The sequence below is a fragment of the Nanorana parkeri genome, unplaced genomic scaffold, assembly GCF_000935625.1.
Source record: "Nanorana parkeri isolate BGI_ZX_2015 unplaced genomic scaffold, ASM93562v1 scaffold561, whole genome shotgun sequence".
NCBI lineage: Eukaryota > Metazoa > Chordata > Amphibia > Anura > Dicroglossidae > Nanorana > Nanorana parkeri.
In genome coordinates, this window is record NW_017306829.1 from 670,719 (window position 1) to 683,233 (window position 12,515).

The 12,515-nt window shown below is 42.8% G+C and overlaps 1 protein-coding gene across 1 annotated transcript; it reads left to right on the forward strand.

Moving 5' to 3' along the window:
* The first annotated feature begins 1,209 nt into the window (after nt 1-1,209).
* Nucleotides 1,210-11,957, forward strand: METTL1 (methyltransferase like 1). The gene is made up of 6 exons (XM_018562120.1): nt 1,210-1,403; nt 3,723-3,886; nt 5,395-5,579; nt 8,392-8,505; nt 11,562-11,663; nt 11,756-11,957. Exons 1-6 carry the CDS (start codon nt 1,276-1,278, stop codon nt 11,888-11,890), a joined length of 828 nt encoding a protein of 275 aa, XP_018417622.1. The 5' UTR covers nt 1,210-1,275; the 3' UTR covers nt 11,891-11,957.
* Nucleotides 11,958-12,515: the final 558 nt, after the last annotated feature.

A 12,515-nucleotide genomic window follows, 5' to 3' on the forward strand; every position in this document is an offset into this window, starting at 1 on the left:
GTTTTTCTGCATGGATCTAGCTGTGCAAAAATGAGCAAAACACACATTTCCATGCAAGTCAATGGTGACTGTTTAAACCTTAGCATTGCGTTGTGTCTAAGAAAACTCTTATCGCGCAAAAAGATGCAGGAGCTATTTTCAGGTGGATGCTGCGCGCTTTTGGTCCCGAAGACATCTCTATGTAGGGTGGAATGTGCATTAGTAAGAGAAAAAAAACACGCAAAATAATTGTGTGAAAACACACAAACGCCTAGGTATGCACCTAGCCTTAGTTGTAAATAGCGTCACCTGGAGCATAAAGCTGGCCACAGACCTTTCAACCATCGCAAGACTTTTGTTGTGCGACCGTACAGTAGAAACAGTTGCACGCCTTCCGCCCACCTTGCGATTATCGTACGATTATCGCAAGGTGTGTGGGCACCTTAAAGTGACATTAAACCCTCAGATTTTTTAACATAAACCAATACGGTAATGTGTGCCTTACTGTAATCCATGGTAGTTTCCCTTCTCTTTGCTGCTCTTCCTTTTAAATCCTCATGTCTTCTCATGCTTGGGGAGAACTTCCCTTTGCAGCTGAGTGCCTCTTCCTGTAGTGCTGGCTCAGGTTGTGAACCTACACACAGACACCATGTATCCATTTCAGAGACAAGGCAGTCCGCTGCAAAACAGAAGTTCTGCCCAGCATGAGAACAGATACAGATTTAAAAGGAAGAGCAGCAAAGAGAAGGGAAACAACCATGGATTACAGTAAGGCACACATTACACTATTGGTTTATGTTAAAAAAATCTGAGGGTTTAATGTCACTTTAAGTCCATTGTAAATACACATTGCTCACCTCATTCATTCCAATAGATGGCGCTATATATGAATCATGAAATATCACTGTACTGCAGGTATAAAGTATACACAGTCATTCATAACGTTGGAGGCAGGCAAGCTATACAATAATCGTCCCTGCTTACTAAAAAAATACACTGTAATTTGCCTTTATGTGTAACACATTTCTAGACGAACAGCAAGTAAAACCTGAACCTGGAAGTCAGATACAGGCTTTTCAGGACGAATTACTTTTTTATAGTAAGAAAACCCATCCAAGTATCCCTGTGCCCTTTTGCCAGCATCAAAGATGGCCGCCGTAAGCTAACAGTTCCATGTGACTGGGCAGCGAATCACAACTTCGAAAGAAGCCACGTGGTGATGATGACGTCTTGTGTGCGCCTGGGAGGGAAGAGACTGAGCCGCATGGTACCGGTGAAGTGTGTTGTGAGTGTAACATGTCTGAGAGCGAAGTGCAGCCTTGTGCCCCTGTGTCACAGCCGGGGATGGCGGGGTCCCTTCCACAGAAGCGCTACTACAGGCAGAGAGCACATTCCAACCCCATGGCCGATCACAGCTTCCAATAGTGAGTGGCACTTTGCATCCTAGATCTAAATAGCAAGGCAAGAAAAGTTTCCCTGGATCGTTTGTGTACAGAGTACTGACATGTGGCCTGGAAAGCCATGCTGGAACCTGCAGTCTTCTAATACCAGCAGCATTTATTCTAATAGGCAAGGGCAGCATAGTGTTTCCTCTACTGTGTGTTCTAACCCCCATTTACACTTAAGCATGAGCATTTTCAGGCGATTTGGAAGCTCTTTTTTGTGTGCATTTTTTAGAATTGAGTTTTTGTTTTAGTCAGGGCAAGGCAAATTACTAGGAGGAGAAGATGGTTGTTGAGTGTGAAATTACGCAGAAAACATGTTATCCTGATTCTCCCATTAAAGTCTCTGGGGCCAAAAAAAATGCATGATTCTGCCTGAAAATTGACTTTTTCCAAGTACAGGCAACACAACACTTGGGTGAACAGCACTATTGAAAGTCATGGGATTCTTTGTGTTTAGCATTGTTGCGCTTTGGGAAATACAGGTGTGAATGGGGGATGGGCTACAACAACAGAATCTCTATCCTGGTTTTTTTTGGGGCAGTGTAAAATCCCTTTATTCAGTGTAATAAGTTGAGATCAAGTCCTTCTAAGTGAGACAATGAAGACAAGATGACACTGACACTTTATCTTACGTTGATCAATCTTTAAAGGAAGACTATGAGGTGAGCGATTTCCACTCATCCTCATAGTTAGAGCCGACCTGTGACAATGAGACTGCCACATGTCGGCTCTATTGATCGGGAAGTGAGCCGACACATACTGTCACTCGCTCACTTTCTGATCATCTCCCTGCAGAGAGTAGTGACTCAGTCACAGCTCCCTGCAGGGATCCCACCCCTCTCCAATCCTTCAGCGATGAATGGACGGGGGTGGGGGCGGGCATAGCTGTCTAGCTCTAGATAGGCAGAGCCTGCTGTCAATCAGCCATCAGAGTGGATCGCAACAGTATTGTCGGGATCCGTCCTGGCTGCGACGCTCTCAGTATATAACAGGCAATAGCCTGCTATATACTGAGCTTTGGGTCACTGGAGGACGTTAGTATATGTCCTCCTGTGACCCAAAAGAGATCTATAGGATAAAAAGGTTACCCCATAGTTCTCTTTTAGGGGGGCTGTGTATCAAGCAGTGATGTCACTTGTGGTAAATCAATTGCTGTCATTCAAAGAAGAACTCTGGTTGATCTTAACCCTTGCAGTGGGTCTACCTTACGCACTGCAAGGTGCTCATTTAGTCCAGGTGCTAAAAAATGAAAGTTATACCCACCTGATCCTCGGAGCTGGGTCTCTGCCTTTCCAGTCTCTGAAGCCTCTCTCCTCCTACACTGCAGCAGTGGAGTGTTCTGCAGCGTCCTCATGTCTATATATTGTGTATAGAACGTGATGATTTATGGGTCCTTAGACCAATGCAGCCAGGGGTGAGAGGTTCCAGGTACCGGTCTAAGAGCAAGCTAATTCCGAGGTTCACGTGAGTAACTTTTTTTTCTTCCCCTTAACCTAGACAAAAATGAGCACTTAACCCTTGCGCTGCGGAGGTAGCCCCATTGCAAGGGTTTATAATACTTCTGCTTGGAGTTCTGCTTTATACTGTGTAGGGCTGCAACAAACTAATTGATTATGAGAATAGTTGACAACTATTCTCATTATGGATTAGTTGGTTGGATCCCCTAGCTCTCTCCTCCACACTGGAAGGAGGGCACAACAAGAAGTTGCCAGCCTGCTATTGGCTATTGCAATTTCAAATGGCCAATAGCAGGTTGGCTATTGCACCAGCCCACTACCTGCTGTATTTACATTCAGCTGCCGTCTGGGGAATCTTGCCAGTAGCAGCTGTCATTCCTGGGCTGAAGCTATTCAAGCGCCATGTGCTTACAATATGATTATTTACATTTTTTTTTATAAATGGTGAGAAAAAGTTATTTTTCGGTTTCAGCCTGACAAATTATGCTGCAGGAGGTGCGTTGCAGTGCCTTTCACTTCAATGGCACCCCAAACGTGCCCCCCACCCAGTGTGATCGCCTGCACTGGAACGCACGGTACCGCAATGCTGTACATTTCAGTGCAGTATTATTCTGTAGTAAACTTTGTAACACTGCATTTGTTTTACTTTATATTAAATTAAGGATGCAATTTATTTTCTTCTGATTATTTTCATAATCGATTTAGTTGGCCGATTAATTGATTAATTAAACAATCAGTTGCAGCCCTAAAACCACATGCACCAGACTCTCCTGCTGCGGATGTTTGATAAATGCCAGATTATTCTGCCCCTAAAGTATGTGCTCTGCTTATTATTTTACAGCCCACTGAAACCTGAGCAGATGGACTGGTCGGAATATTACCCTGAATATTTTAAGCCTCTATCATCTGATGACCGGCACGATGATGTAAAGGATTTAACAGAGAAGAAGGACGAGCTTAAAGTGGAATTTGCAGATGTTGGCTGTGGATATGGCGGTTTACTAGGTATAGTGATGAAGTGATACCAGCACATGTGTACACTATTCTAATACTTTGTATTTGCTGTTCATCCTGTTTCTGAGAAGACAAACCTCATATGTCCTGATATACAAATACTGTAGGTGCTCGGGTAACATTTCAAAGGAACAAATCCGCTTCATTTACTTTCCAACATGGTTTGTAGAGATGGTTTTTGGAAGCTAGTTTGGTGCTAGTGGACGTTGCATGAAAACATGAGGTCTGCAAGTTTATTAGCCCGTTATCCCCCCCCAAATAGAAAAAAAAAATGTGACTGGTGCTCTCGCCTACCCAAGGATGTCACTGGGCCTTCCCACAGAATCCTAGGAGAGCTGAAGATTCCAAATCCCATAAGATTGTGTTCTTGCATAGTGCTGGAGCATCTTCTTGGAAGGCTTTGGGATTTTAGGCCAGAAGTTTGGGTGGGTAAGGTGAATGGTTTTTTCGATTTTTCTTAAATTATTATTATTTTTTTTTTCAGAAAGTGGGTGGCTAACAAATTAGCAGACTTTTTATTTAAGTAGACTTGGACTTCTTGTTATTGCTTCTCAATCATTTGCCATTCCCTATTCTTTGTTTTGTAAAATAGGGTAGGAAATGTAGAATATTAAATTTATTATGCATTAAAGAAGAACTCTGGGCAGAAACAAAATTAACCCTTGCAGTAGGGCTACCCCTGCTCTGCAAGAGTTAACTTCGTTTTGATCTAGGGTGTAAAATAAAAAATATTCACCCGGACCTGCCTGTCTGCTAGATCGGTCCCTACAGCCTCTCTTCCCCTACGGCAGTCTAAGGATCCATGAGTCATCACCACTGCCGGAGTGAAGGGGGAAAGATGCTGTGGGGATCGGTCCAGCAGCCAGGCGGGTCTGAGGTTCAGGCGAGTATGTATGTGTGTATATATACACACACACAGGCCAGATTATTATGACCACCCCATCAGTACTTTGTTGGGCCACAAGATGACTTTGTTGGGCCGCCTCGTGACTCCACGAGATGTTGAAAGGTGAAGCGAGGAAGCTGACACTGCACTGTTGCCCTTCTGTTGTCTTGTACCAGTCTTATATCTTTTGTGAGAGCTACGGATACCCTGAGCAGCCAAACTGAAATCATCTTTCATGATATGATGACACTGCACAGAATTATTAGTTAGGATGGGCTTCTGCTTTTCACACAGCGTGGCCGAGTCGTCCACTCACAGACCCTTTGACAGGTTCTGTGAATGGAGAAACCACAAGTCCCATCTGCCACCGTGGCAAACGGACTTGTAGTTCTTAGTGGAATATATGCGCGGTGTATATTCACTCTGACTAGAAAAGAACCTGTGACCTAAGAAAATGGCTACCATCTTTTCATGCTCTTGAATGTATTTTAGGGATTTCTGGTTATTAAGGCATTGCATTAACTTGTCTCGGTGTATAGGAAGGACGGTTATGATCAGTTGTATGTTTCTATGTAGTGCATTTATTAATTGGGATGTGTAATTGCACTTACAGTGGAACTGTCTCCGTTATTTCCAAATAAACTCATGCTTGGACTGGAGATACGCGTCAAGGTATCAGACTATGTGCAAGACAGAATCAAGTCACTGAGAGCTAGTCACCCGGGTCAGTACCAGAATATTGCCTGTATCAGGAGCAATGCTATGAAATACCTACCCAACTTCTTCAAAAAAGGACAGGTATGTACATACAACATGAATGTTTGTTTTGAAGCATTTTTGTTTTGCTCACATGCATTGGAGGAGCTATTTTAGGCTCTTCCAAAGGTTTCTTTGTAAAAAGTGTTGTATGATTAATGAGATTACATAGTAACCTTACAGTGGGTCTTCACTGTCAAAGGGGGTTGCTCTGCATGTTATTGAACAAAGAGAGATTGAACACAGAATGTATCAAAACTGGAGCAGTTACTCATAGTAATCAATCAGCTTCTCTCTTCAGTTTGCTCAGTTGAGCTTTATAAATAAATGACAGCTTGCTCAGTTTTGATAAATTCCCCCCAGAGTTTCTTGTTGTAGAACTTTTGAGCAGTCTGGAATTATTTGCCCACTTTTGGGGTCAAGAGCCCAATTTATTCATCCTGTATCCCTGTGGGTCCTAGTAGCATTGCAGTGGGTTGAACAGATCTCTCGCTATCCATTTGCTAGTGTATGGGCAACTTGGGCCTGGCATATGCGAAACCTATTGTGAGAATGGAATTCCTAAAGTAATACAAAGACAAATTTACTTCAGAATAAAACTGCATGCACAATTTTCTGCAATCACACTGTGCTGGTGCACACAGCATCGAGGTACCATGCAGGCGATCACACAAATGAATGGCACTGCAATGCACCTCCCGCAGCACAATTTGTCAGGCCAAAACCGAAAATAACTTTTTTCCCCTCACCTTTTTATATATTTTTTAAATAATTGTATTGTAAGAACATGGCGCTTGAATAGCCTCAGCCAGGGAATGACAGCTGCCAGTGGCAAGATTCCACAGACGGCAGCTGAATGTAAATACAGCAGGTAGTGGGCTGGTGCAATAGCCAGTCTGCTATTGACCATTTCAATGCAATTACCAATACAGCATGAAGGAGAGGGCTAGGGGATCCAACCAACTAATCCCTGATGAGAATTGTTGACACCTATTCTCATAATCGAATATTATCGATTTAGTTGGTTACAGCCCTACTTGACTTCAGTAAAGAAAGTCAAACTTCTGTCCACATCTCCGTATTGGCCAGTGAAGCCACCTACTGTATTACACTCAAGGACAATATAAGATATATTTATATTATATTGATGATATTTTCATAATCTGGACAGAAGTAGAAGAAAGCCTTTTAAACTTCCATGCATCATTCAATTCATTCCATCGATCAAACTCAAAATGAATTTCTCAGTACACAGTGTGTTTTTTCTGGATTGTGCCATAACGGTCAGCAATGGCTCACTCTGTTCCTCTGTGTACAGAAAACCCACAGACAGGTACAGCTACCTCCATAATTCCAGCTTCCATCCAAATCACACTAAACAGGGTGTCATCTACAGCCAAGCAATCCGATACCACCGCATTTGCTCTCACACTGAGGACAGAGACAAACACCTGAGCACTCTGGCTGATGCATTTCGGCGAAAGGGCTATAGGGAAAAGACTATATCCAAAAAAATTAAATCTGCCCTAAGAACCCCACAAGAAAGACTCCTACAGTACAAGGAGAAGAAAAACCAAACCAGGACCCCTCTTGTAGTTACCTACAGCCCCACTTTAGAGGTAATACGCAAAATCATCAAAGATCTACAGCCAGTACTCTCAGAAGACCCCATTCTTCAAGAAATGTTCCCTCAGCCCCCAATACTGGCTTTCAAGCAACCACTGAACCTGAGAAGAGGATTGGTACGCAGTAAGCTGACCCCAGAAGAGGAACGGACACAGAATGGCGCAGTACAATGCAAAAAACCCTGTTGCAAACTTTGCCAACATATATGTGACAAGAATACAGCGAGTCACAACAACAAAATGTACACCATTAAGGATCATACTCATGTACATCTGCTAACGTGGTTTATATGATACAGTGTTCAGCATGTGACAAAGGCTGTTACATTGGTGAAACTGGCCTTAAGCTGCAGCTCAGGATGAACCTACACAGGAGCTCGATCACGAACCACAAAGAGGATGAATATTGCACTCCAGTAGGACATCACTTCTCCCAGAAAGATCACTCCATCCACAACCTCAATATTAAAGTACTGAAAGGGGAATTTTAAAAACTCTCATGAGAGGAAAACATTTGAAATAAAAATGATTTTACATTTCAATTCCATAAAGGAGGGACTTAATGTGGATTCTGGTTTTCTTACACACTACCAGAACTTTTTATGAATATACAGAACATAATAATCATGTATGTTGTATATATCTGATCTGTTTAGGGTTTATTGGTCATCTGTGTATTTGTTCTGTGTTCTAGTTATCAGGATACATTCTTTACTCCCAAGTCCAACATTATGACACCCCCCCCTCCCTAACAACTTTCTCTTGCTTTAAGTGGTAAACGTTGTCATGTTGATTAGTATTGCTTCTGACCCGAAGAAGAGAGGTTAACTCTCGAAAGCTTGTCTTTTATATACTTTGTTAGTCCAATAAGAAAGCTATCATCGCATACTACAATACTCCGTTTTGTTTTCGGCCTGACAAATTTTGCTGCAGGAGTTGCGGTGCCATCATTTCAGTGGATCCCAAATGCACCTCACGTCCCCCGTGTGATCACCCGCACTGGAACGCACGGTACTGCAATGCCCTGCGTTGCAGAGCGTTTTAAATAAAGTGCAGTAAACTTTGTATCGCTGCATTTATGTATTTTATTTTAAATAAATTATGGTATTTTTAAAAAATGTTATCTGATTAATCGGCTAACTAAACTATTATGAAAACATGTGTTACCTGCAGCTCTAATTCTTCTTCTTATTTATATGACTGTAATGTAAAATCTTTTGTTGTTGTAGCTGAGTAAGATGTTCTTCTTGTTTCCTGATCCTCACTTTAAGAAGACAAAGCATAAATGGAGGATTATTAGCTCCACACTGCTAGCAGAATATGCCTATGTGCTGCGAGTTGGGGTGAGTGAATGTAAATAGGACAACATGTTTAATCCCACCCATATCAAATTTGAATTGCTTCAATGCTTTAATAAGTACATGTGTTTTTTTTAAGTTGACAAATGAAAGTGTGAAAAAACCATAGTGTTTGGTTGTTTGACTTTCAAAAACAGTCGTTTTAGAACTAGGAGCATGCGCAAGTGCATGCTCGGTTAATTAACAGCAGGATTTTTTTTATCAACCCTTGCAGAGGGGCTACGCACGCAGTGCAGCATTGTAACCTTCCTCAGCGTACTCGCATGTATATACTGTGTTTACAACCTGATGATTTTCAGGACCGTAGACTGTTGACGTTGGAAAGACCGATCTAAGAAGAAGCTGGGGATAGCCCCACTGTTAATAGAAAAAAAAAATTCCTGGAGTTCTTCTTTAACATCTGCAATGTAGATTAGTGTTATCCTGGCACAGTGAACTGTGCCCAAGAAGGTTGACTTATTGGAGTGTTAGGCGAACCTGTTAGACAATTGAAACTTTACAGCTGAAGCCCCCAGTGTGTCCCCACACCAAATCCAACAACTGAAACGAATGGCAAACACTCTCATTCATAGCTAGCACTATACAGAGGGGCCTTGACGAGGCAGTGTGGCTTCCACGTGTTTTGCAAAAGTTGTGCAACTAAAACCTCAGTTTTTAACCTAGTTACAGTGTACCTTTTTTTTTTTTTTTTTGGCAGGATGGTGAGTGTGCTGGGAAATGTCTGTTTTTGTACAGCCCTTCTATGTGAACTTTGCTTTAAAGCTAGTTATGAATTTATGAGTGCATTTTGCCATTCGTTTCACTTGTTGGATTTGGTGTGGGGACACACTGGGGGCTTCAGCTGCCAATTTAAGGAGGTTGTGCTACCTCCTGGCGAACCTGCACACAATTCATTCTTATAAATATGCTCCAAGATGGAGGCTCTCTTAGATTAGAGTTAATACCGCACACTATACAGAGGGGGCCTTGATGGTGGCAAACTTTGGCACCCTGAATTTGTCTATAGGCAATGCTTAAAAAAGCCTTACCTCCCACTCTGGCGTGTGTGGGGGCAGGGGGCTCTTGTAGTTTTTATTTTATATAACTTTAAAGGATATCCCCCCCTCCAATGCTAGTGTAAGGACTTACCTTAACTGATGCCTCTTAATCCGATCATATTCCTTCCTGTAGTTTTCAGGAGTCCCTCCAGTGCTGGTGCCGGTCTCTCTACCTGAGCTGACTCCTCTCTACCTGGCACTTCCTGCCCCACGGAGTCTGTGCGGGTGCACCCTGCCTCCATTGACTTACCTTGTGTCTCTCCTCGTGTCCCGGCCGAAGATATGTACTGCGCCTGCCCCATGATCCCTTGCGGCCAACCAAGATTTTTCAGATCTTCGGACGGGAGCACGCGTAACTTTAAAAAAAATGTTTTTGCATATATCTACTGCTTGCTAGCAGTAAATATATGCAAAAACCCTCAGGGTTTAATATCCTTTTTAATTTTTTAAACCTTTCTTTTTTTTCCTTTTTAAACGTCATTGCTATCACATGGGGCTAATACCACCTTTTAGGAGGAGTGTAGAAGTGATTGGGCAGCTTTACAACTGCCTGAATCACAAAGATTAGGTTATGAGTAAATAGATACCCAACATGCCCAGGTTAAAAATTGTGTGTGTCCGTGAAACGGCGACAAAATTTAGTGCCCCAAAAAGTCCATAGACAACGCTTTAAAAGCCCCCACAGGTCATCAATTTAGAGATGCCCTAGAATTATTGCTCTCACTCCAGCGTGCGTGGTGGTGATACCCAACGTGTATCGCGTTCGTCGTTTTCATACATGGGCGCACCTGACGTGTGTTTATGTGAAGACGCACGCGGGACTTTAAAACATTTTTTACATTTATTTTATCTAATGTTCATTTTAAAAACTGTTATTTTTCTTCACTTTACTTTAATTTCTATCACACATTGCTATACAAGCCCCCCCATGTGATAGCAGATGGTGGTGACAGGTACTCTTTAAGGTGATGCTGGGGGTCCAAAAGACCCCCATTGTCACCTTTACACTCTAAGCTATTGAAGTGCAGATCGCACTTCAATAGCTTATAGCTGGGCTTCAGGAGCCCAGCACTTATAGCTATGGGACCGGAAGTGATGCAATCTGCATCGCTCCCGGTCCCATAGTATGGAGAGGGAATCGGCGAGCGGAGGTTCGCCCATCTTCTCCCCAGCTTCCCGCCGACACCAAAGAAGCCGGTCCCGGGCAAGTAGGAGGGACAACAGAGCCCGGAAAACACTGCGGGGGGTGTCGGGCGGAGGGAAGGAATCCATTCACCAGCCCATAGAAGCGATCTGGCGGCAGCTGAGCCACCAGAATCGCTTCTACTGTAAAGCTGATAGTTGCCATGTTTACACTGTATGTCGCTGGTCGTGAAGGGGTTAAAAGCCTGCGCTGCCCCACACTTCTTACACTGCTGGCAGCAAAAACATAAAATGCATTACTAGGAAGAGACACCACAATGCGCCCGCTGTTTCCTATGTTAGCTAGAAAAACTCTGCTTCAAATGAATTTTACTACTACCGTGTTTCCCCGAAAATAAGATAGTGTCTTATATTTTATTTTTTCCACGAAAAAAGACACTAGGTCTTATTTTCGGGGGATGTCTTACGTGTACCTGGCTGCAGCTGTCCGATCTCCGCTCGCGCGTGCGGGTGGCCGTGCGGGAGGGAGCTGCGGCCGCTCTCAGCACTATTGCCGTCCAGGGAGCCAGACAGTTGGGCGTATATAAGACCTACCACCGAACTCGGTCTTATTTTCGGGGTAGGTCTTATATTACAGAAATCCCTGAAGATAGCGCTAGGTCTTACTTTCGGGGAAACACGGTAGTGTCTGTCTTCTGGGCTGAATCCCACGTAACTGCCCTGCCAGTGATTATTAATGGTACCTTCCTTGTTCAGTGAAAGTGTAATGAAATGGTGAATCTGCTGTTTTCTCTGTTATAAATAAACCTCTGTATAATTATACTATGGCTTAATAATCAGTGTGATGCATATCTATTGCAGGGGTTTGTGTATACAATCACAGACGTAGAAGAAGTTCACGAATGGATGGTGAAACATTTCACGGAGCATCCTCTTTTTGAGCGGGTTTCTAAAGATCAATTGGTAAGATATGTAACTTTGACCCGAACAAAAGACTTATTTCATCGGATGTTTTGCTTTTTCACTCTGACCCTCCGATGTTTGTGTGTCTGCAGGCAGATGACATCATCATAGACAAACTGGGCACATCTACAGAAGAAGGGAAGAAGGTTCAGCGTAATAAAGGGCAAAACTTCCTGGCTGTATTTCAACGGGTAGAAAACAGAACATTGAGAAACAAAGAATTATAGCTGTGACATGAACAAACTGATGGATATCTGTCAAAATGTGAATCTGCAATAATTTGGAAGTGGAAGATGAGAATGCATAGGTCTGCAGCCAATCTAAAGTGAAGAGTCCAGGATTCGGCATCAATATAAGGCATCTAAGGATTGCTTTGCTGTTGTACACCAGGATTCATTCTGCAACTCTGACGAATTATTTTGACTTTTTGTTCTAGAGCAGCTAAAGTCTCTTCATTGATTTAAGTTGTGTGACTATGACTATATGAGAAGCCCCAGCAAAGGAATTATGAATTGCTACAGGGCACAGTGGCCTTCTTGTAGGAGACTTTGCTTCATCCATATGAATGGGCTTCATTTTATCATACAGTTTTCTAAATGTTCTTCAATTCTTAATGTAGAACCCCAGATGAAACTGCTTACCTTTTTTTTAACTTTTGGTAGATTTTTGAAGGGTGGGATTATTGCAGGGGAGATTTCTAACATTATTTCATCATTTCTAACTCCAGTGACACCCAGGACATTCCTGTGAGCCAAACTTAAGTTACCCATTTCTGAAATTCATTCCCACATCTTGGTTTGGGGTTGACCGTTGAAGCTGAATTGCACACAGATATAGAAAACACCAGTCAAT